General features: G+C 39.5%; 1 protein-coding gene across 4 annotated transcripts in view; it reads left to right on the top strand.

The window, feature by feature from the left end:
- The first annotated feature begins 1,378 nt into the window (after nucleotides 1-1,378).
- CPM (carboxypeptidase M) overlaps nucleotides 1,379-25,419 on the top strand; it is a 63,461-nt gene continuing 39,420 nt past the window's right edge. For 2 of the 4 annotated variants that reach the window (XM_088800654.1, XM_088800669.1), the window contains exons 1-2: nucleotides 1,394-1,423; nucleotides 1,702-1,864. In XM_088800654.1, coding sequence (XP_088656780.1) covers nucleotides 1,394-1,423; nucleotides 1,702-1,864 — 193 coding nt within the window. Of the gene's footprint in view, nucleotides 1,424-1,701; nucleotides 1,865-25,419 lie in introns of all 4 variants that reach the window. The other 2 variants (XM_088800665.1, XM_019748976.3) reach the window with 2 other exon arrangements.

Genomic DNA, 25,419 nt, shown 5'->3' with positions numbered 1-25,419 from the left:
ATGAACATAGGGATGTTGCATACCTTTTTAAAAAAATCTACTCAAAAACCCAATAATGTCATATTAAGATTTTCCAAGTCTTAGAAAATTCTGCTTGAAGACATATTCAACTAGATTATTTCTTTAATAAACACCTTACACAGAGCCCCAGATCATGTGACACTACTGTCTTAGCTCTTAAACCTCTTGGCTATACTGCCTGGGACTCACAGGAGGTCTCAGGGTTCCGAAGAGCTCAGTTCTACAATAGCATCTATTAATATCTGTAACAACAACAACAAAAGGACAGGCAAACTCTTGAAGGCACATTGGATTCACTCAAGGCACTTTTTAAAAATATCTCTCCTGGGCATCATTGAGAGAACTTCTATTCAGTTCATCTGGGGTGGGGCCCTGGCATCACTATTTTTAATCTGTTGGAGAGGAATGTTATTGCAAATCAGTGATTTTCAAAACAGTCCCTCATTATCCTTACAGGTAATGTGTGTGGCAGGTGTATTGCCTCTCAGGTTCCGATGAAGTCCTTGTTCTCCCCAACGTAAACACAGACTACCCCATCCTTCCAGAAAAAAAACATTTAACGAAGAGAGAATGGAAATTGAACTCGAGTATTGGTGGAGGGAGCACTAGATTTACAAATAAAGGCTCTGCTTTCCTTCATGTAATTTCCAGTTTTAAATTTAGCTCTGATTTAATCAAATCGCACTGTGTGTGTGTGTGTGTGTGTGTGTGTGTGTATGCTTCTCAGAAATTTTTCTGGACTACATACTTGATGGCATTTAAAACTTTTATACACATACATTCTTTTTTTTTTTTTTAAATCCCATGCAACTGCAGAGCAGGCAGTGCAGCCAAGGGGAGCCTGGGGTGGCTGGCAGCGCGGCCTGGGGGAACTCCGGCTGCAGAAACCCGTAAGAGCCGGTGTGGGACTCCGGGAGCCCCGAGTTGGCAGCGCACCCAGGGACTCCAGGTGAGCCAGTGGTCCGTCCGCGCTGCCCAGCGCGTGAACCCTGCCGAACTTTTAACATCTCCAAACTTGCCCCAACTGGAGACACCCAAACGCACGGGTGCCCCTCATTGGAGCGCCCCGGACCCCTCCAGCGGCCGGAGCCCTGATCGAGGTGAGAACACACTTCCAACCCAACAATGATTGAGACTGCCGCCCACACGCACAGCCCGGCGCGTCCCTGGAACCCCGCACTGCGCGACAGCGGGAGAGCCCAGGTGCGAAAGAGGCAGAGGCCCCGGGGCTGCGACTCCGCCCCGCCTAAGGGGGACCTCGCGGTGCCTGAGTGGGCCGGCGGATGTCAGTCAGGCTGTGGGGGCGGGGCCTCGGTGCACCCGCCCCCTGGCCCGGCTATAATCTCTGTCCCAGCGCTGAGACTGCGGGTGGATGGAGGTGCGCGCCTGTGCAGGGGTGAGGGTGAGGGCGCGTGTGGCCGAGTGCAGCTGCTGCAGCTGCCGGGCGGCGGCTGGCAGCGGAGACTAGGAGAGGAAAGAAGGGGCGGGCGGCGGGATGGAGGGCACCCGAGGTTGCCCGTGTTCCGATTGCACTAACTCCCTAAGGTGTTGCTTCCAACTTTTACCTCTTTAGGAAGCAGGGAGCGATAGTGTCAGGAGCTAGTAACGTCCACACCAGCGCCCCCGCGACCCCCCTCCTTGTCTGTTCTCAGCTTTATTATCATTTTTATTCATCCCTAGAACATGGACTTCGCCTGCCTCTGGCTAGGGCTGCTCCTGCCTGTGGTAACTACGCTGGATTTCAGCTACCACCACCAGGAAGAGATGGAAGAGTTTTTGAAGAATGTTGCCCAAAACTACAGTTCTATCACTCACTTACACAGTATTGGGAAATCTGTGAAAGGTAGGGTCCGTCTCGTGCAGTTTTCCAAACCCCGCGTCCTCGCTTTCATTCATTAAATATGCCTTAGCTTCGTGCCCACTCTGCGTGAAGCTACTCAGACAGACTCCAAGCGGGTACTCCAGTGCCTTGCTTGTGGGTTGTTTTCTGATTTTGTATGTCGTGCTGTTTTATTTTGTCAGGGGAGTAGTAGTAGGAAGACCTGAGGTTTACTAAACATCATCGCAGTCATTCGGTGTCATTGAGTCCTATGAGTTAATGGCGTTCTGTCTTTTTGGATCTTGCAGACATTGGTTGCCTGGGATGTGTATTTTAGTTCCTTTTCTAAATAAACTTCTGCCAAGGAAGTCCGTTTATCCATCTCAGGTTTCCCTTTTTGTTGACTTCTTTAAATATGATTTGGACTGTTAGTATCATTTCTTCAAGCCTCTTTTAAACTAAAATAGTGCAGCTCTGTTGGTGAGATTTCTGTCATGTATAATTAGCCCTATGGTTTAAAGTAACATAAAACCATCATTTTTCAAGTTTCTTTTAAATAGTACAGTTCTGTTGGTAAGATTTGAGTCATGTATAATTAGCCTAAATGCTTAACGTTATGCAAAAAAAGTGGCTCTGATACTGTTAAAGGCTGTTTTTTTTAAATTATCCATTTGAATAAGACAAGTGCTGAATAATAAATGTACATTTACAGTGATTGGCCCTGCTTCTAGCATTTTGATTTTTATTGTTTAATTGCTTTATTGTTTTAATTTAGAAACTATACATTAAGCATAAACATAACTATATATTGCATTAAGTAGTTCTCACTTTTATAGATGGAGAACTTGAATCATAGAGAAATTAAGTATTTTACCCAAGATCACCCAGATTGTGAATTTTATAATCAAGACCACTACTTCAAGGCTTAGACATTTGGGGTCAATGCAAATAATTTTATCAGATATTATTTCTGTCTTTTATTATATTGCTACCCCCAAAGAGATTACCAGAAAATTTAATGCTTAAATCAAAAGTTTTGTCAAGCTTATGCAATTTTGATCTCAATGCTTTGTAAGTGTGTTCACACCCTACCTGGATTTTAGCTCAGCTTTTCAGCCAATTGGGAGTCTCTTAATTACCATATTCTTATTCTTTCCCCCCAAAAATTAAGGTCACGGTTTTTAAAGAAGTATTACATAAGTTTACTTATGTGCAATGCAAAATAAAAATCCTGGGCTTCTGTGTATAATGGTACCTTTGTTTTTAAACAACGTTGCCAAAGAGTTGTGCCCAAATTACTCTATGTTGCTCTATAATTCAAAATTATAGAGGTTTGATGTATGAGAAATCCTATCTTGAATCAGCATGTGTATTCAACCTTTTCAAGTCATTTCCCCCTAAGTCTAGAGAAATTTAAAAACATCTACGAATACTAATTATATTAATAAAGGAAATATTGAACACAGCCAGCTTGAGTTATTCAGTCATCATTTAAACCACAACATGATGAGGATGTTGTTAATTTTATGTAGTAAATGATTTGGGAAGCTTTTATTTATTTCAAGCACAAAGTGTTTGGCTTGTGAAAGAAAGCTGGGGATTTTCTTAATGTGAACCAGCTATTTTGATCTATCCTGCATGATATCAGACCACAGAATAGTAAAAGCCAGCAGGCTTATTTTTTTTACCTTGTACGCACTCCTGTAGTTAGTTGAAGGACTAAGAAGTTATAATGTAAAAATAAAATCTGACCCGTAGTGGTCAAATGTTTGCGCCGAGTATGTTCTGAATAATTACTCAGATTAATAAAAATCCCAAATCTGCTATTCGGTTCCAAGTGGTAGGTTAAACTGCACATTAGCATGAACACTGAAAGACAGTGCTCCTTTGTTGGCACTCTTTTCACTAGATACGTAGGCAATTTTCCCTAGCTGACCTGCCCTCTGGGGTGAGGTAAGTTTGCTTAGCAAACAGGATTTATTATATGTGCTATTTTCTTTCCTTTTTTTTTTTTTTTTGGTTATGAATGTGGGCAGCCTACCCAGAAGGGAAGAAAGTAATATTCCTACCTCATCAAATGCATTTTTAATTTTTTGTCAGTGTATATCACATTTCCATTGTTGTGATCATGGATTCTATTCCTTTTTTCCCCATTCACGTTATTTCATTACATATTTCCATGAACTGGCAAAGTCTGCAGATGTGCATTGGTTGCCATATAGTATTTTTATTCTCTTGATTATCTGAGTTTTCTTAGTCATTCACCTCTTTGGGACTAATCTGTATAGTTTCTGATCTTTGTTATAAAGAGTGATGCTATAAAACCATTGATACATGTCATGATAGTCACCTTCTATTACATTTGGTGATTTCTTTTTCAGTTTTTTTTTTATTTTGAAGTGTTTGAAACCCACGTATACCCTTCACCTCGATTCAGCCATAGCAGACACCATATTTCAGTTGAGTCTTTTGGAGGGAATCCCACTACCTAATAACATAGTAAAGAAAATCTATGTGAAATAGAGAAGCAACTCAAAAAAAAAAAAAAAAACTGACAAATGAGTTGAAAAAAATCAGTAAAAGTACAATGTTCATTGGTTCATTAGTTCACTCCTCTATTCAGTTAAGGACGTGCATCCTTTTTTATTTTTTCCACTTCTAACCCCCTTTGTATAGCAAGATGCCTGGCACATATTCAGTCATCTATATCTGGTTAATGGATTAAATATTTGCTGAATGAAAGGTGTGTGAAGCAAGCAAAGATGTTCCTTGCAATCAGGTAGCCCCTTTAAAATATGAATGTATTTATTGTGCATTTCCCCAGCTTGGCTCTTCACACCCCCAAAAATTAGTTCTAGGACCATTTTAAATGGGATTGCCTACCATCCCTGTTTTAAGAATCTTGTCTTGCCTTCTGCTAAGTCTATTCTTTGTCTGAATAAGGAAGATTGCAAAGGGCAATAGGTAGATAATAAAAATCTCTATTATCCAGTGTTGTCCATGTATGGGGTGTTTTAACACATGATTTCAATCTCCACAACTCAAAATAGGAATTATCCTCATTTATCGCACAAGTCAAATGAGGCACAGAGAAGTTAATTAACTTGCTGAAGACCACACAGCTGATAGGGTTAGAGGGAGAATTCAAATTGAGATTCACCTATTTCCCAAGCACATCTCTTTTTTTCTGTAAAGAAGCATCTCGACACAGAGGTAGATGGTTATATGGTGATTAAGGTTGTTGGTGGAGGGTTTCAGAGTCATGCTTTAGGCTTATTTGATCTGAAAGTATAGCTTCTGCCAAGGATCTATAGCTGTGTTGTCCATTACAGTACCCATTAGCCACTTGGCTTATGAGCAGTTAAGATGTGACTAGACCAAACTGAGATTTCCTAAAGTGACTGAAGACTTAATACAAAAAAGTAAAATATTCCACTAATGATATTTTTGTATTGACTACTTGTTGAAAAGGTAATACTTTAGACATATAGGTTAAACAAATACTTAAAAATTAATTTTACTTTTGTTAACGTAGGTATGGTTACTAGAACATTTTGAGGGCTATATGACACATTGTATTTTGAAGGCTGTGCTGATCTAGAGAGAAATTTGTTATTAGTAATTTTTTTCTAAGTACAAAAAGAATTTAAGTTCATTTAGAAAATTTGGAAGATCCAGCAAAGCACCAAGAAGAAACTTAAAATCCCACAGGAAAGGAAACATTTAGTAGACTAGAACCACTATGAGTGCTGTTTTGTGCCTTTCCTGTCCGCCCACTGAGCCAAATAATTTTGTTTGTCCGTGCAAACAAGTTAGTTCTAAAACTTGATTTTTAATGCCTGCTTTGTGTCCTATCAATGGATGTACTATTGTTTATTTAACTCATACCCCACTGATGGACATTTAGTTTACTTCTAAACTTTTTCTACTATAAACAGTGCCATAGTGAAAATCTTTATCACTAAGACAGCAAAAGTTGTCAGAACACAGGCTTTGGAACCACAGTGCCCAAGTTCAAATTCTAGGTTCTCTACTTTGTCACAGTGTGACCCTGGGTTGTTGAATAATTTCTGGCATGTAGTAAGTGCTACATAAGAGCTGTTGTTAGGGATACATTTATTGGAAAATCCTGGTCATAAGCAGCTTTATGTATTTAATACATATAACCAAATTGTCTTTCACAAAGATTGTATGGATTTATAATCTCACGAGAAATGTATGCTAAGAAGAAAACAACTCTTCTAAATCTTATACTTGTCATAACTCAGTACTGGTATTAGTGGTTTGAAAGATTCCCATAGTATTTGTCAAAGGGTGCAATACAAAGTTTCAGTTATACAAGATGAATATGTCCTGAAGAACTGCTGTACCGGGTAGTACCCATAGATAATAATATTGTATTATGTACTTAGAAATTTGGTAAGAGGATAGATCTTACGTTGAGATGAGGACGATGATGATGAAAGATTACCGCAGTACCAACTTTTTGTTGTTGTGTTTAAAGTATAAGGGAGAATTTATTCCTCAGGTTGTTTTCTAAGAACTCTCACCTCCATATATTCATTCAACAGATAATTTATTTAATCCCTCTGCCAGGAATCTTTATACAATTTCAGATGCTCAAAAATCTCCCTAGAATTGGCTTAGATTCCTACCCCAACGATGCATGTACTGTGTTCACATACACAGATCTTTCATCATCTCCTGCCCTTGACTTGGGTAGGTTTTGGCTAGTGATTTGTCCTTGGAAAAAAACATTGTGTGTTAAATTTTGCCACAACATTGAGTTTTCCATCACATTCTGTTCATTTCTCAAGTGTGGTCTTAAGGCCAGTTTGCTCGTGATCCTGATAAAATGCTCTGTGTGATGTAAAAGAGGGGGACATATTGAGGATGAAATATCAATAAAACCACTAAAATCTACGAATTTCAGCTGTAATACACGTTTGTGATTTAAAGTTACATTGGTTTAGCAAGTCTTTCCCCTATTTTAACTTGAAATGCAAAGTCTTCTTCTGAAACATCTTGTGGATGTCAGCCTTGTTTTATAACCATTTGGGGATTTTTTATGGCATCGCCTTTTTTTTTCTTATAAGGAAATGATTTAGATGACCCCCATGTCTGTAGAATATTTTAAGAGAAAATTGAGACAGAATATCTTAAAAGTAGCACAGAGTTTTACTCTGCTTCTTTTATCTAGTAATCATTTTTATTCCAAATCTCAAATATATCTAAACAAAAATCCTCTAGGGGAAAGTGGCATTTGAAATTTTAGAAAAATAATGACAGCCTATGTCAACTGAATTTTACTATTTGCCTGGCACTTTACATACACGTATATGTTTCACTTACTCATTCTAACAATGGTATGAAATACCTTTATTATTCCCCAATTTACACGTGAAGAATTGAGATTAAGTGAATTGTCTGTCCACAGTTTGTTAAAGACACAGGGGTGATGGAACCAAAGTCTGTCTTGTGCCAAATAGTGAATAAACCTTAAGTTTCTTTGGTAGAGATTTATAGATAAAAGTTTCTCCAGGTACCTTTTTCTCTGTTCTTGACCCTAACCCCTGTGATTCTGAAAAAGTTGACAAGCATCTTCTATCATCCAAGAAAGGGCCTTGTGCTGAGTGATCTGTGGAATTCCTTGATCTGTTTTCAGTATTCACACAGTTCCATTCAAAGCAATTTGAATTCCATTTTTTGGTGTAGACTTAAAATTTTCTTTTCTATATGCCAAAACTCTTTGATTATGCGACAGAAGGCTGAGATTCTGGTTTGCACACTTACTGGACACCTATTCACCAAACTGCCATCTCTTGAATTGAGAACAGTGGTAGCCCCCCCTAGAGGGAATTTTGGAAATTGAGTGAGGTGGAGGCCATAACTTAAGAAATCTTTGTGGGGGAGGTGGGGGACGCTCCTGGTGCATTCTCCTGATATCAATGCACAGAATAGTTATGCAGAGTGAAAAATTGTCCCCCACATTTTCTAATGCCATACATAGGTTAAAGACCAGCTTAAAATTATCTGAGTCTAAAACCAAACTGTTTTTTGTGCAAACACAAAATACTTTTCCCCATGATTTTAATATATAGTTAACTTTCCAGGAACGTAACTGTAGGTAAATTGAGGAAATTTTTGATTTCGGCTTTCTCTGAATTTGCTTGAGAGATATTTCACATTCATAAAGTCCTAACACCAGTGACCACACAGCTGAATTACTCTCAACTATAGTTTTCTGTATCCACAGTTTCTGCATTCAATCAACCATCAACCACAGATTGAAAATATTTGATATGTCATTTGTAGTTAGGCCCGATATGGTTGCATTTGCACTGAACACGTACAGACTGTTTTTCTTGTCATTGTTTCCTAGACAATATAGTATAATAACTGCTTACATAGCATTTACATTGTATTAAGTATTATACTCATCAGTAATCTAGAGATGATTTAAAGTACTCAGGAGAATGTGTGCAGGTTATATGCAAATACTACACCACTTTATATAAGGAACTTGAGCATTGGCAGATTTGGGTATCCACAGGGGTCCTGGAACCAATCACCCGCAGATAGAGAGGGACGACTATATAAATGTAAGCATCTGACTTTTTCATTACGTCTTCTAGTGAATCGTGCCCAAGTTTTTACATACTGATACCATGTTTTAAGTTGCTTTCCTTTTATTTCTCCTCTATATACAGTTTGAACACTGAGCTGATCTTTTTGGAATTATGTTGTATTTTCTATGAATTTAATGCCAGTAAAGGAGGAGTTGCAAAATATGGGACATAAAAAAAAGAGTCGTAGACTGATAGGGTTAGGAACTGTTAGTCTAAAATTACAGACATAGAGAGCTGATAAGGACCCACTTCAAATTTATGTAGCAGCATCACTAAGGTGGTTGGTTTCTGTTCCTGATCAGTGAACATGTATGTGTGTCTGGAGATAACACTGTGCTGACAGCAGTATCTGGAGTTGAGAGACAATTGCCATTAGCTCTGTTTTTCTTCCTTCAGCTTGTATATTTAGAATGTACCTCTTTGTCTAAGGGTACAAAGTAACAAAGTATTAAAATTCTTAGTATTATCTCAAATACCAACATGCATTTGGGTTAGGGGAAGGGAGTTCAATCAAATCTTCCTATGCAGTGATTTAAAACAATTGGTATCCTTTCTGACTCCTTAGCAATTCAATGTAGTATAGTAATTTTTTTTTAAAGATTTTATTGGAGAACAGGACTTTATTGGGGAACAATGTGTACTTCCAGGACTTTTTCCAAGTCAAGTTGTTGTCCTTTCAATCTTAGTTGTGGAGGCTGCAGCTCAGCTCCAGCTCAAGGTGCCATGTTCAATCTTAGTTGCAGGGGGCGCAGCCCACTATCCTTTGTGGGAGTCGAGGAATCGAACTGGCAACCTTGTGGTTGAGAGCCCACTGGCCCATGTGGAAATCGAACCAGCAGCCTTTGGAGTTAGGAGCACGGAGCTCCAACCGCCTGAGCCACTGGCCGGCCCCTAGTATAGTAATTTGCTGAGAGGTTAGTAAGTCCTAATTTGAGTTTGTGTTAAAACAGACATGAGTTGTACATTAAAAATGTTTCTCATCTCTGTATGTCAGATGTTTAAATTAAAGTACAAATTTTCTGGTCTCTGACCTTTCCCAGAGAGCATAACTTCGTCAAGCTCAACTGGGGGGCTTAGTCTTCACTGACTCAGGAAAAGGGCCGCCAACTTCAAACAAGTGCCTTCAAACTGGCTCCACAGACTTATCATGAATTTACTCAGAGCTGAAGATAACGTGGGGTGTAAAGGGATTAACAGTAGTGCTTACGTATTTGGAGGGTTTACCCTATCACAGAGTTCAGTAGAAGAAACCAGCTTAGTAACTCTTCTATTTGTTTAAACAAAGAGCTTTCAATTAGTTGCTTTCCCAGCTTTTTCCTTTTTCTGATCGGAAGCTCTCTGAACAAACTAGAACCACACTTACAGAGCATCACTGAAGTCACACGAACAGGTACCCAAATGCATAATTCAGACTCCTTCCTGACAAAGTGCGCAGGTATACTGCAAAGACAGCAGGTGAAATTGAGCGTAGCGTCACATTTTTAGAGCAGTTATGGATGGTACAGACCATGTGATCATTTATTCAGTTAATTGAGGCTTAGTTCAAAATGGTACTTCCTCCGGGAAGCCTTTTTCTAATTCCCTGGGCAGAACTGGAATCTCCTTGGGCTTCTCCTCCTGAGCATCTTCCAGTGGCTCCAGCTACATTGCATCCGGAGAGCAGGGACTAGGCCTTGTTCATCTTTGTATCCTAGGCCCGAATATGTGCTTCTTCTATGTGACAGGCACTCAAAGGGTCAAAGCTGAAGAGTTTTCCATGCATAGTAAACGAAACATGAATGGAAATATACGGTTATACAGTTTAGTGTAGAGTATGTAGTGTGTTATTATGTTGTATAAGTATAGGACGTCTTTTTATATATACTTTTATATAGTTACCTATGCTATATGTCACTTTATGTTGTATAACTTTACATATTTACACATACTGTATGTAATAAGTACTTCAGTCTCTCAAGAAAATGAAATTATTTGTTTGCAATGTAATCTTTTTTTGCTAAAATGATTTTATGGAAAGTAATATAACTTGGAAAGGTAGAATTGGAGGACCTCATGCCACGGTGCCAGAGAAGTCCCTGACAGCGGGGAAGTTAGTGTCTTTCAGGCAGTAAAGCACATAATTGAATTATTCACTGACAAGCCTCAAGTGGTTCTGTTCCTGCCCCCACTTCCGCACTTCCCCACCCCCAACGCTAACCAAACGTACTAAGAGAACAGAGGGTGTATATAGAATATACACCCACACCTCCATTAAGAAAAGTAAGTAAATATCCTTGGTTTTATTTGAACAGCACAAGAATAATTCAAGTGTCTATTAAGAGAATGTAAAAAGAAAGAGAAACAGATAAAGCCTCCCCTCAAAGAAGTTAAGCACCGATTTGAAACTCACCAATTTTAAGTGTCTTTTTTTGTCCCCTCCATACTCAGGAATGTTGTACAGATTTAATATGAAGGCATTTGACATGTTTAATTATTCTTGCTGTGAGTGGTTCAGAAAGGCACAGGTTTTGGAAATACACCAATATGCTGTCTGACAATTAAGGTTGCGAACTCATCCTAGAAAAAGTGCTACACACCTCATTGCTGAATATCACTACGGTCACCTTCCAAGTACTCCCCTTGGGAAGCTATGCACTGATGCCAGCGCCTAGTCCACCCTTCAAAGCAAATTTTGGAACTCTTTTTCTGGAACGGCCAGCAGAGCTGTCGTTGTATTACCCTTGATGTCCTGAGTGTCATCAAAATGTCTTCCTTTCAATATTTCCTTTATTTTCGGGTAAAGAAAGAAGTCATTGGGGGCCAGATCAGGTAAGTAGGGAGCGTGTTCCAATACAGTTATTTGTTTACTGGCTAAAAACTCCCTCACAGACAGTGCTGTGTGAGCTGGTGCATTGTTGTGATGCAAGAGCCATGAATTGGCGAAAAGTTCAGGTCGTCTAACTTTTTCATGCAGCCTTTTCAGCACTTCCAAATAGTAAGCTTGGTTAAGTGTTTGTCCAGTTGGTACAAATTCATAATGAATAATCCCTCTGATATCAAAAAAGCTTAGCAACATCGTTGTAACAAGTTCACGAACTTAATTGTCAGGCATTGTAGACTGTTGACAGTATCTTAACTTTAATTTTTAGTTCCTATTAAATATTCATTCCCTTGCCCATTGTTGGTAAGTCAGTTGAGTTCAAGCATTAAAATTATTTTAACCTGATTCACTCTTGTGAAAGGGTAGACACCTGGGGACATGTGGGAAGCACAGATCATTTTAAGGAGTTTTTACATTTTTAAGTAGAAAGATTTATTTACATCTTAATAATAATACCAGGGTCACATGGAGTTAAATGTCAGGTAAAGGTTGCTCAGTTGGGGAACACATTTTATTTATTTTTTCCATTACTCTTAGGGACTCAGATGAATAATCTTACTGTACTATAAATAACCTATAGATAAGCCTAGCTGGTTTAACATTTCTTACTGCTAAGTTTCTATTGATGAATAAACAAAGATAAACTGGGAAATACCACATTCTGGCCTTTCTGAGTTTTAAGAACATAGACTTCTAAAGGTAACTACAAAGTGTTTTCAGACTCTATAGCATACACTGGTTCACAGTGTAGAAGCTGGTGAGAGTGCAAAGGGCAGGAGGTGGAAAGGGTTCTGCTGTGTTCTAAGGACAGAAACGAGACCAGTGGGCTGAAGTACAGTGAGCAGAGAAGAGTGGCCCTGGATGAAGTTGGGGAGGGGTACAGGGGACAGTTCACAGAGTGCCTGACAAGCCAGATCGAACATGGAGGCTTCGAATTCTGTTCTGAGAATAGAATTGAAGGGGTTTCAGCAGATTGATGTAATCTGATGTGGATTTGAAAAAAGATAACTTTGGCTGCTGAATAGAGAATTACTTGGAAAGGGGCAAGAATAGAAGCAGAGAAAATAATCCAATTATAATAATCCAGCAAATGTTGATGATGATGAGTTGGATTAGAAATGGAGAGAAGTGGAGGGATTAGAGATTTGTTTTGGAAATAAAACCAACAATACTTGCTAATGGATTGTAAGAGAGGTGGGCAGAGATGAGGAAAAAAAAAAATCCAGGAAGACCTTTTAGGTTTTATGCTTGGGCAACTGAGTGTGGGAGGTATTATTTACTAAGATGGGAAAAACTAGAAGAGGACACGTTTGGGGTGAAACCAAGAGTTCTGATAATAAACCATTTCTTTTATAAGTTTGAAGTCCTTAGTAGATATCCAGTGAAGATGTCCAGTAGACAATTGGGTTTGTATGTGGAGTTTAGGGGAGAGGTTTGGCTGTAGAAATAAGCTTGAGAGTCATCGAGATGTAGATAGTATTGAAACCCATGTGACTAATAAAATAAAATAATTTAACAAGAGAGTGGAGATAAAAGAAGCCCAGAATAAAGTTATAGGACACTATACCGTTTAGAATCTGGTAGAGACAGAAACCAGCAAAGGAGACAGGAAGAGAATCAGTTGTTCAAGAAGGAGGCTCTTTTAGGGACCTGTGACCACACCCACTAGTGAATTGCTGGAAGGAGTCATGACTCAACGTAAAGTCATACAGCTAAGCGTTATTAAGCAAAGGATACAGCGCAGGAACAGTAAGATAATGATGTATGTATACAGAGCTGCATCAGCTTTCTTGTTCTCCTTCGGTGAGGACCCTACAGGTGCATGTTCCTCTCAAGCTGTGAACGGTACCGCCACCCAGGGAAGCCCACTCACGTCTTGGCAGTCCAGAGTTCTTCAAGGGAGCTGTGCGACCAGCCAGGGCACAGATACACCCTGGGGACCAGGTGTACATCATGAATCTTCATGTTTACTTTAAACAGTGCTCTCGGCTTGGTACACCTTGACCCACTGACTTGAGGGTACAAAATAACATCATTAATTAGTGAACATTTCAGGAGTTTCCTGCTCAGTTTGGTTAAGGGTCATTACTGTGACTGCACGTGTTCCCTGAGATAAGAAGTAAGTAGAACAGACAGGCCGTGTTAACTCTTCCCTCACTGAGGTCATGGTTACAGAATGCTGCTGTGAGTGAAAACTGAGGACCATAAAGTTAAGGGAAATGTCTCAAAGGATAGTTAGTTAAATTCCATTTTTGTCTAAACAGATTCATTCCATTTCTTCAGCAAATATTTACTGAATGCCTAATAAGTTTGTGGCATGTGCTGGCATAGGAATATAGAGGTAAAAGACATAGTCCCTGCCCTGATGGAATTGACAGTCTGAGGGGTGAGCTGGAGGGAAGAGACATCTGGCAAATACAGATGTGATCAGCCCTGTGGGAGTATATGGAGGGGGACTTATTGTGGCTGAGACCTGAGGAATAAATGGAAGTCAACCAGGTGAGAGGGCGAAAGCAAGGCAATACATAGCATATTCAAAGGCCTGGTGGTGAAGGAGCATGTTGACCTTGAGGAACAAAAGAGATTCAGTTTGGCTGGAGAGGGGCTTGTGAAGGGGAGAGAGGCAGCAAAGTGGGCAGATCCTGGGAGACCTTGTACCACTGTTAAAGACTTTGCTTCATCCAACGGGAGTTGTACTCATCCTAGGGATTCATGCCTCATTGGAAAATGACAGTTTTGTTTTCTTGATGGGACATTTTCTGATAATTTTATAATTCATCTTGCATTACAATAAAGATTCCCTTTAAGAAATAAGTCGAATAGCTATTTATGGAATTAAAAAAAAAAAGTGAGAAAATACAAACCAGCGTGAGTAAACCAGAGCATCAACAGAATGTAACGTTAAATCTGTAAAACTAAGAACTATGAGGGTGAAGAGTTCTGATTTAAATATGATAATTGGATCAAATTGTTCACTTAAACCTTAAAGAAAATTTATTTTTACCGACAGAACTTACTAGAAATATTTCAATAGTGATTACACAGTGTCTTTTCTTTTTGCCCTCAGAGCACAAAACACACAAAAAGAAATGATATTTTAATCAGCTATGTTGGAGATAAATTCTGTGTATGCCAAATGTAAAGAAACTAATAAATATTAATTAAATCTAGAATTCAAAGAGAAATGCCAGAGTAGCTAGTAAGAGATACTTTATTTTTTTCCAGTTATATCGAGATATAATTGGTATTATATATGACACTGTGTAAGTTTAAAGTATATGATGTGATGATTTGATGCATATTGTAAAGTGATCATAATGAGGTTAGTGGACACATCCTTCACCTCACATAATTACTATTGTGTTGTGGCTGTGGTGAGAACATTTAAGATCTCCTCTTTTAACTACTTTAAAGTATATAATACAATATTGTTAACTATACTCACCATACTGCACGTTAGAGCCTCATGTGCAGATCTAACGTATTCATCTTATTATTGGAACTTCGTACCCTTTGACCAACATCTTCCCATTTTCCCCAGCCCCTAGCAGCCACCATTCTACTCTGTTGCTATGAGTTCAGCTTTTTTAGATTCCATATATAAATGAAATAATACAGTATTTGTCTTTATCTGACTTATTTCACTTAGCATACTGCCCTCAAGGTCCATCCATATTGCTGCAAGTGGCAGGATTTCTTTATTTTTTATGGCTGAATAATATATGTATACTATGTGTATATTGTATACACACACGCGTGCACACACACACACACCGGGGGTGCCAAAAAATGTATACACATGACTTGTATTCATCTTTTGTTGTTGGTGTATAGTGTTACAATTTTAATCGTTTTTTTCTTTAAATGTGTATACATTTGTTTGGCACCCTCTAACCAATATAAAGATATATATATATATATATATATATATATATATATATATATATATATAAAGAAATATATATATATATTTATTTTTTTTTTTTTAAGATTTTTTTTTTTTAAATTATTGGGGAAGGAGAACAGGACTTCATTGGGGAACAGTGTGTACTTCCAGGACTTTTTCCAAGTCAAGTTGTTGTCCTTTCAATCTTAGTTGTGGAGGCTGCTCCAGCTCCAGCTCAAGGTGCGTGTTCAATCTTAGTTGCAGGGAACACAGCCCACCATCCTTTGCGGGAGTCAAGGAATCGAACTGGCAACCTTGTGGTTGAGAGCCCACTGGCCCATGTGGGAATCGAACCAGTAGCCTTCGGTGTTAGGGGCACGGAGCTCCAACCACCTGAACCAATGAGCCAACCCCTATGTCTTTTCTTTATCCAATCATTCATCTATGGACATGTAGGTTGTTTCCATGTCTTGGCAATTGTGAATAATGCTGCAGTGAACATGAGGATGGAGACAGCTCTTGGAGATAGTGATTTCATTTCCTTTGCATATGTATCCAGAAGTGGGATTGCTGGATCATACAGTAGTTCTAGTTTTTAATTTTTTTGAGAAATTTCCATACTATTTTCCATAGTGGCTGCACCAATTTACATTCCCACCAACAGTGCACAAGCTAGGAAAACATACTTTCTATTTAAAAATAATTTTGGGATATTGCTATTATGCAATGTAACCATTTGTATTTTCAGGTGGTATGTAGTAGCACTGAGAGGGAACTTAATCTTGGTTTCATGTTCTAGGTAAGCTATTCAAGAGGAGCAGTGAGGATAGGAAAACCAACGAAATGCAATGGTTGTTTATTGAGTACCTGTTATGTGCCAAGCACTGTGCTAGATCCTTTACAGATTTTTCTCATTCAAGCTACATAAAAACTCTGTGATGTTATTTACATTCCTATTTTAGAACTGAGAACAAATAGATTTTATAGATGAAGAAATGAAGGCTCCAACAGTGTATCTTGGTAACTGATAGATTTGGGGCCATTAACCCAAATTCATCTTTTTAAATTCATTTGTTCAGCAAATGTTTATTGAGCTCCTGTTTTCTCCCAGAACCTGTGTGGGAGGATACAGAGAAGAACATGACCTGTACCTTTCTCTTTGGGAACTAGAGCTGGGAGCTTTATGCCCCGTCACCTTAATGGGAAAGTACTATAACCGTGGCCTGGCCTCCGGGGTGCTTGGTAAAGTTGAGAAAAGCTTATCAGGGAAGCTGATACTTGAACAAAGCTTTGAACATTACCAGGCAGGCAGGTGAAAGGAAAGGAATTCCAGGTAAAGTGAATGGGAAAAGAAACTTGGAGCCAAAGGGACAGGGTGGAATGGTGCTGCAGGAAACAGCTGGAGCCCTGTATGCTGAGGAGATGGGACCACTCTTGTACATATGGCTAACGATAAAGATCGGACAGCAATTTCTAATGTGTGTTAGCATTGAGGGTATCTCAGTTCGTGCTCACTGGAAAATACAAATTTTAGAAGGATTTTGTCATTATAGTTTTGTGTGTGTGTGTGTGTGTGTGTGTGTGTCTGTGTGTGTGTGTAATAGATTATTCAAAGAACAGTGATAAATAGGGAAACTATCTTGACTTATGTAATACTTCGCTAAAATTGCAATATTTGTAGCCCCAAGGGAACTGTGTTTCCATAGGACATTCTGTTCTCTGTCCTTGGGAAAATATGTTTAAAAAAGAATAAAAAGGAGTATTTGAGGATTAGTAATAAAGATGGACACTTTATTGAATGCTTACTATGTACTAGCTACTTCTGCCTGTTATTTTAAATCCTGACATCAGGGAATTAGGTAGTGTTACCCTTGTTTTATAGGTGGGAAACTAAAGCTTGGGGAAAAGGTGACTTGCCCAAGACAACTTAGCTAGAAAGAGGTGGGAACTCAAAGCCAGGTCTGTCAAGATTCAAGGCCCCAGTTCTTCCGGTTTTCAAATGGTCTGTAGAGCCTACAAGTTTCTGTTGAAGTGACTTAAGTTACTTCATTCAGTGGGTGAGGAGACAGACGACAGCTTGGGGTCGTCCTCCTTAAACCAGAGCTGCTTAGCATTAACTTTTCACACTGGATTTTCACATAAGACTTTACTGGAGAAAGGTTCCAGGACCAGGGTTGGGTAGCATGAAAACTACTTCCTTGACCATGGTGCCTTTGCAAGACTAGACTGAGTATATGCCGTAAGCAAGGCACTGTGCCAGACTCTCTGGCGTGTGCCAAGGTATATCAGTTCCTGCCCTTTGGAACATAGTATTCTAGTGGGACATGTATAAGTGACGCTTTACAAAGGTTCAGAGCCCTCTGAAACTTATCAAAACAAGATTGTATCTGTCAGAGAATGTTGACTATATTCTATATATCAAGCCAAATGTTAGGAGCTTGTGTGAATAACAGTCTCTTGGCTGATCACCTATGTGTTGGGTTAGGCAAACGATCTCACTCGTCACCCTCTCCACACCCACATCCTTGCTGTACTCTGGGCAGGTACAGTCTCTCTATTTCAAAATGCTCGGAAACACTTACCCACTTCTACTGACTTGGCTGGGCTCAGGAGCTGTCTCCTCACAACTGAGATTCAGACTCATACAGACTCTGTTGATGGACAAGGTGAACCTAGAGAGTAGGGGGTGGAATCTGGCCATCAGGAACTTAGGTTTCCCAATGAGCACGGACTAAAATACCTTGGATGTTAGGCTGCAGGACCCCTGAGGGGAGACTATGCATAAGACATCAAGCCACCCAGTTGGTAGGACAGACTCCACTCAGCACCCTTAATGTCTGGGAGAAGATGGTGGTGAAGTATAGGGATGCTTCAGCTTTGCCGACCAGCCTCAACTCCTGTGTAACCTGTGAAGGAGATGGTCCGGTCAAACACATAACTCTTATTCCTCACCACTGGGGTCCCACTCTCTAGGGGTGGGGGAAAGGGTTTTTCCTGTGTGCTAGAGATGGAGATAGAAGTGAATTAAAAAAGGAAAACAAAATAACCTTTTGCGTTGGGTAAATTAACAGAATCCCAGGCTGCCAAACACCGAGGTGTGCTCCATCAGGAGTCCAAACTGTATTTCCTCTATGGGATGTATTATGAGCTGGTATAATGGTACATGTGGTCTAGTGAGAAACCATTCAATTTTGAGGTGGAAACTCTAGGAAAGTAGCGTAAGCTAAAGGACTAGAGAGCTGCCCGTTATGAACTCAAGCAATTGAGTTCCAAGACATCTTAGGCTCATAGGAATCACAGTGTGATCTTAGAGGTCCAAGTGACCAATGAGAAGGGTAATAATGCCTTTTCTTATATTTGTTTTTATACAGCTGCCTTTAAAACAAGTTATCATCTGGCAGTCATTTTAAATTAGATTAATTGACTGTTTAGCAAAGTAATCTTAATTTTTAAAATTTTGCTAAGAAAGAGATCTTCATATCAGGTATTGAAAGTGGGGAGCTATCGGAATAGGGAAATATAACATATGTATACCCTCACCCCTAAATACACAGATATTTGGGAAACAATCATACAATAGTTGAATGGTTAATAGTTGAATAGTTGAATGGATACAGACTCTGAAGAGTACAGATTACCTGGGTCCAAATCCTGGTTCCGCTATTTAGTAACTATGATCCTCAGCAAAGTTTCTTACATCCTAAAGCAACACTTTAAGTTTGTTCCAATCCAATGGGTAAAAAGAAATCTCCATTTTAAATTGCACTTTCATGACTGAAAATCAGAATGAGTATGTTTTTACACTTATTTAAGATTACATAAACACTGAAGTTCTGCTTAGATGTTGGAGGCAGCAGTGAACAAACACAGATCCCTGCCCCTGTGGAACTTCCATTCAAAATTTATTGGCCATTTATATTTCCTCATGCCCTTTGCCTGTTTTTCTACTTATTTGTAGGCCTTCTTAGATATTCTGGATATCCTTTATGGTATATGTGGGAAATATTTTTACCCACTCTGTGGCTTTTCTTTTAAACTTTGTTTTCAATATCTTTTGCCTTACAGAAGTTTTTAATTTTTATGAGGTCATATTCATCAATCTTTTTCTTTAGGCTTTTATGTTTTATGTCTCATTTTAAAAGGCCTTCTTTCCCCCAAGGTCATAAATATAGTCTATACTTTTTTCAATATTTTTATAGTTTTCGTTTTTATATTTAGCACCTGAATCCATCTGGAATCTATTTTTGTGAGTGGAGTGGGCTGTGGATAGATTTCACCTTCATGTTGAATGTTCAAATTTTTTAAAAGCATGTATGATTTCTGTAAGCAGACAGAGCAATGAAGATTTTGAAAAGACACTTAGGGAGTGAATGTCCATGGGAGCAAAAGTAAATTGATGGGGAACGAAGACTGTGGGCCTGTGGAATAGATTTGGGTCATAAAGGCTCTAGAGAGAGACAGAGGCAGAAGGACGAGCCCCTTGTTGACCTTGTGTCCTGGTTGCTACAGCAGCTTAGGAAAGACATGAAACATCTCAAGTATACAAGATGTCACAGCTTCAGGAAACAAGCGAAAATGAATCAGAGATGGGATTCTGTGGTATTTCTAGTTGTAAGAGAATTGTTAATCCATCATCTGGGACAAAATTGAGTTTGTCCCAGCCTATTTAAAAATAATCCAACCTTGGATTCATGATTGACTTGATTCCCATTAATTCTGGCTACCAGAGGTTAATAAAAGTGGGTTACTAAAGTATGCAGGCAGGTGAATTAACACTTTTTAGATTTAAGAAAGAGAATGTTGTGTGGCCGAAATATGGGTAATGAATGAACGAACCTTCAGTAGATAGAATTTTTTAAAGTGGAGGTGGAGTGGGAATTAGTCTGGGTTAATCCACTAAGAATCACCTCGGTACCTTTCTTCCTTTGGCATGAGACCCATACGATCCTTCAGTATCTGTGTTACACCGATGAGTTTAGAAATACCAGTTCATCTATCAGACACGACGTCTGCTTGCTTGCTGTGTGCCAGACCCTTTCCTAAGTGCTTTTCGAATGTTAGCTCATTTACTCCCTCTAACAACTCCATAAGGTACAGTTATAAGCCTTATTTTACACATAAGGGAACTGAGGCTCCAAAGAGTTCAACAGGATACCTAGGGCCACACAAGAAGTAGCAGAATCACAATTTGGACCCAGGTAGTCTGGCTCCAGGTAAGCATAACCACTATGCTCATGCTGTCTCCAAATTGGCTATTTTAGTAAATGCAGTGGGGAGGAAAGGATTCTACTGTGATGAGCTCCCAGGAGGCAGAGCTGAAAAGCCAGTGTCAGGAAAAGAGATTTGTAATGCCTCTACAGCTATCAGACCACCCTGGAAGGAGCCGCTGTAAACTTGAAAAACAGCTACCGCTCAGGCCGGTGGGTACTCCAGACCCCCCCTCTGACTTCAGTGACAGTGTGAGTTCGGTAGTTCCTGGCAAAGTTGGGCCTTATGGTAAAAATGGAGATGAGCGCCTTCAGATATAAGCTGTGGCATATACGTGCAGGGATAGCTGTGTTAATGCTTCGTTGTGGAAGGCCGTGGTTCTCTGTTTGATTTGCATCACCCAAAGGAATACTCTAGAGCCCTGAGAATAAATGATTTCCATTTACACAATAGTATGAGTGAACTCACAGTAGGGGAATAGTGCCTGGAAGTAGGCACAAAGGTGCTGGCTGCCCAACTGCATATAGTTTATAACATCCACAGTGAGTTGTATACTGTACAGTTTTCTGTGTATATTGTATTTCACTAAAAAGGTTTTCTTTTTTTTAATGGTATGTATTGTATAGTCAGGTATTGTGAAGAGTGCATACTCCTAAGCTCACATCTAGAGATTCCCATTCTAGGTGGGGCCCAAGAGTTTGCAGTGGTAACAAATACCCCCCAATAATTCAGCTGCAGGTAGTCCCGAGATATTCTGTAAGGATGTCGTGAGCACCTGGAAGGGCAGTTGCCACATTTCAGTCTCTTCCTGAAAGTCAAGGGGACATTAACCACTCAGCAGGGCCCTCCATCCCTGCGTGGTACTCATGACGCGAGTGGGGAAGTCCCGGCACACAGGTTCAGATAGAGCGAGTAACACAGCTTTGTTTGGGAACCAATATCCCTCCAGAGGCCAATGCTCTGGTAAGCACCATAGGTTATACAAGATAGAATAGCATTTAGTAACGAACCAAGGCCCAGAGTCAATCGAGAGGGAGAAAGTCCCTGGTCTGGGAGAGACTACAGGGCCCCCGACTCATCTGAGACAAGCTGGTCTTGCAGGGAAGAGCTTCGGAGAGTATCTCGGCATGCCCTGCGCAGAGGGTCTTAGCCAGAGTGCCCAGTCGGACTACTCACTGCACTGCTCTCGACCTCTGCTTTTATCCTCTTTCCCTTGCACTTGTTTACTTCTTAGGTGATAACCAGAAGTTGCTTTGGTGAACGTGTTTGCCACTCAATTTTGTTATGCTCGGTTTCACACATAAACATGTTTACTTGCACTTCACTCTTATCAGTCTCACACCTACTAGTAAACCGCTTGTTTTGCAAACCTCAATCCAACAATAGCCTTGTTTATAATATATTTTATATGCTCTACATGAAGGAACATGGTGATGCTATGGCCCTCATCTGCTGTTAACTCTTGCCAGCAACAGGACTGTATAAGCTGAGCAAAAGAATTTTTGAGAATGACTGAACTCACACCAGAGGATGTATCTTACATGATAAAAAAAAAAAAAAAAAAGCCCCCAAAAGCAGAAACACTGTATAAAATGCCTGCAACAAGACTTCTCTGAATCCCTCCCACGCCTGTATGAGAGATGTTTAAAAATCTTCCTGCATTTTGAGGGAAAGAGGATAAATTCCAGGTGTGGCTCTAGTCTACCAAAGTTGATCTCCATTCGATAGAAGTGATCCACACATGACTGTATCACCATCCACTTCCTCCACTGACTTTCTTCCCCTTCCAGCCAAATGCAAAGCCATGGTTAAAACTGGTGCTCCCCAGCTTTTCCACTGGGCCATTGCCATACCATGTCATGCCCGCTTACGTATGTGCTAAATGGAACAGTACATTATCACAGATCTTTAAGAGTGATGGTTGGGCATGTCGTAAGGTATTGCCCTATTAGTAATTCTTTGGCTGAGTATTGCTGACTTGTTGAGCAATGAGAAAACCCTGGCAAATCTCATTTTCCATCTTCTCTTAAGAACGTGCCTCATCCCACTGACTCTGGGTGGTGAACACACAATGTGATATATAGATGATGTATTACAGAATTGTACACCTGAAACCTATGTAACTTTACTAACCGTTGTCACCCCAATAAACTTTAATTTTTTAAAAAAAGAACCTGCCTCATCCTTTCAGCCCAACCATTTAATTGAGTGTAGTGAAGTGAGATAAGTGAGAGCTTGAATAGGTTCCTGTCTACAAATTTCTTAAACTCAATTGACATAAATAGAGGCGCACCGTCAGAAAGCTGGGCACCATGTGCCGGGCAGAGCTGTGATTGTGAGATGAACCTTGGTTGCTACCTTGACCCTTTGTGAGAAAGTGTCTAATATTGTCAAAAAGTATCTCTGGAATGGCTTCTTCTGTTTACTTGGCCTTTTCACTAGGTTCCTGTGTCATAGCCCATGGAAAAGGAGGTGCCTCTGAAGAGACCTGATTTGCATCATACGTTTGTGTGTATGAAATCAATTGTAGGCATCTGGCCCACTCTTTTTTGAGAATAGTTTGCCAGTGAGCAATGTGCTATGTGACCAAGCTGTCTCATATCCTTTGTGAAATTGGCAGGGCATAAGTCGTTAATTAAATATATACAAACTAACAAAGATCAAGATAAAGATGTGCTTTAATGGGTGAGTAAACTCAGGTGGCTTATTAACAGTTGCATTTCCTCATGCTTCTTAGAAATGGGCATTTCTCAACCCACATTTTCAGGTAAGAGCTGATCTGAGACACAAGCTAATTATATAGTTTGATGAAGCTGAAGAGTTGGGCCTGGGAGATTTTCTGACCTTAAAATGTTCAGTGGCAGTGGCCTTTGTAATCTGGGGTCTGCTCTGGCAGACAGTTCAGAGCTTGAACGTTCAGTATTGCTCCTTCAGACAGATTGAGCAAAAGCTGCAATTATGGGCACAAGATGGCATCGTTAAAGCTATGGTCTTCAGCTTAGGAAAGACATGATCAGTTGTAAATACTCCGCCACAGAAACAGTTGGGAAACTTAGCAACTTCCAAAATATATGCCAGTTTCTTTGTGTATATGCAGGCCTATTTTGCAGATAACAATGGCTCTGAAGGGTAAGCAGTTAGTGTCTCAGAGCTCTGTAGACAGAAAAGAAAGTAAACACATGACATTCCAGAAAGCATCTTCTCATGGATGAGTCTAGTGCTATTGGAGAAGTGACTTAGTAGTAGTTGCTTTTGTGGGCTGGTTAGAGGGACATGGAAGATGAAGCTCTTACTTTGTTTCGGGAGTTATGCCTCATGCATTTAGGAGTTAGATGTGTCAAGTTCTTTGTTCTCAGAAAGATAAATATCTGTTGCAACCAAGGTGGTTACAGAGGAAGTTCTGTTTTCCATCGGAGGAGCAAAGTGGAACAAATATTAATCTTAGAGTAAACCAAACAAAAAACCAGTTCAAAGTCCAGTCTGACTGAGCCTATTTCCTCAGGTGTGAAATGAGAATAATAACACCTGCCTCACCTACCTTGTGGGGTTTCTGTTGGAGACTGAATGATGAGACGAAGTACATGAGAATACTTTGGAAATTATGTAAAATATCAGGATTGATATGATTTCCTGAAATCTTGGAGTTCTTCCTCAGATTCCATGATTATGACATCATTTCAATATGTTAGCCCCTCTGTAATCTAATAATCAAATTCTCAGCGAAACACTGGAAACGTCCCAAATCAATAGAAATTGCTATCAAAGCATCTCACCCTATAATGCTCCGCAAGGAATGGTCATTCTAATGGGTCTGCTGACGGGATCATTGCCGATTGCTTTGCAAGCTTGAGAAATCTGTTGATAATTTCTGAAGGTAGGGTGTTGCAATGATATGAATGCATAGGCACTGGTTCTTGTTGTTGTTTTTTTAAATAAATATTTATATTTGTATTGACTTAGCAACAGTAGGTACAGCAAATTTAACACACTACTTCGTTAGAGAAATTGATTAGCACCAGCTCATGCTTTAAATGATCGAGAACTATGATATTAAAGTATGTTAATATTCTTGGCCATATTAAAAATGAACACAAACAGAAATTAAGTCAATCTCATTTTCATCACTCCTTGGGAAGAGGTTGAGTAATTACCATATATCTTCTTAAATTTGTTGACAACAAATATATGCTACGATTTTGTTAAGGGATAAATTGAAAGGATACTTGAAAGCCACAAATATATGTGGCTTCATTGATGTCCACTGAATAAAGCAGGGCGTCTCCTGAGTCCGTGTTCATGGGCTGGACGACATTCAGAGCCTTCTTTCTCATATTTTCCTTCTCAGTAGCCACTGTTCCTGCCTCACCTTCCCTTCCTCTTCTGTACTAGTCTTGCTGCTCTGTTCCAACCAAAGCCCCCAGGGTGATCAGATTGAGGCAGAGAATGATTCCAACTATACATTTCTCTTTCCCTGACCCAAAGTCCAGTCTTGAAGAAGACATGGAAGTCGGGATTAAATTGCCCAACATCCACGCTTTACTGATTCCTTATTCTTATCCTATGTTAATCGCTTGGCCTTTGCTAGATTAATGACTTGGTGACCAGAAGGCTCAATGATCACATGAACCGTATCATTTTAAAATATTTTTGTAGTTGTTTTCTGGTTGTATAAAAATAAAAAAATGTCTGCCCTTTACTTAACATTCACATTTGCACTGAGATGATTTTTCTTTCTCAATATATGGAAATTTAATCAACTAATGTGCCTTGGCTTTGGATAGCTTATGTAGTGATTTCTTTTGTTTTTGTTGTTGTTTTTTTGTTTTGTTTTTAATTAAAGTTTATTGGGGTGACAATTGTTAGCAAAGTTACATAGGTTTCAGGTGTACAATTCTGTAATATATTATCTATTTCTCACATTGTGTGTTCACCACCTACAGTCGGTTCTCTTTCCATCACCATAAATTAACGTAGTGATTTCTTAATCCCTTTTCTA

The sequence above is a fragment of the Rhinolophus sinicus genome, chromosome 1 (genome assembly GCF_057876585.1).
Source record: "Rhinolophus sinicus isolate RSI-liver-muscle chromosome 1, RSI-T2T, whole genome shotgun sequence".
In the NCBI taxonomy this organism is placed as follows: domain Eukaryota; kingdom Metazoa; phylum Chordata; class Mammalia; order Chiroptera; family Rhinolophidae; genus Rhinolophus; species Rhinolophus sinicus.
Note: the sequence above shows the minus strand (reverse complement) of the source record. Positions and strands in the feature narration are given on the sequence as shown.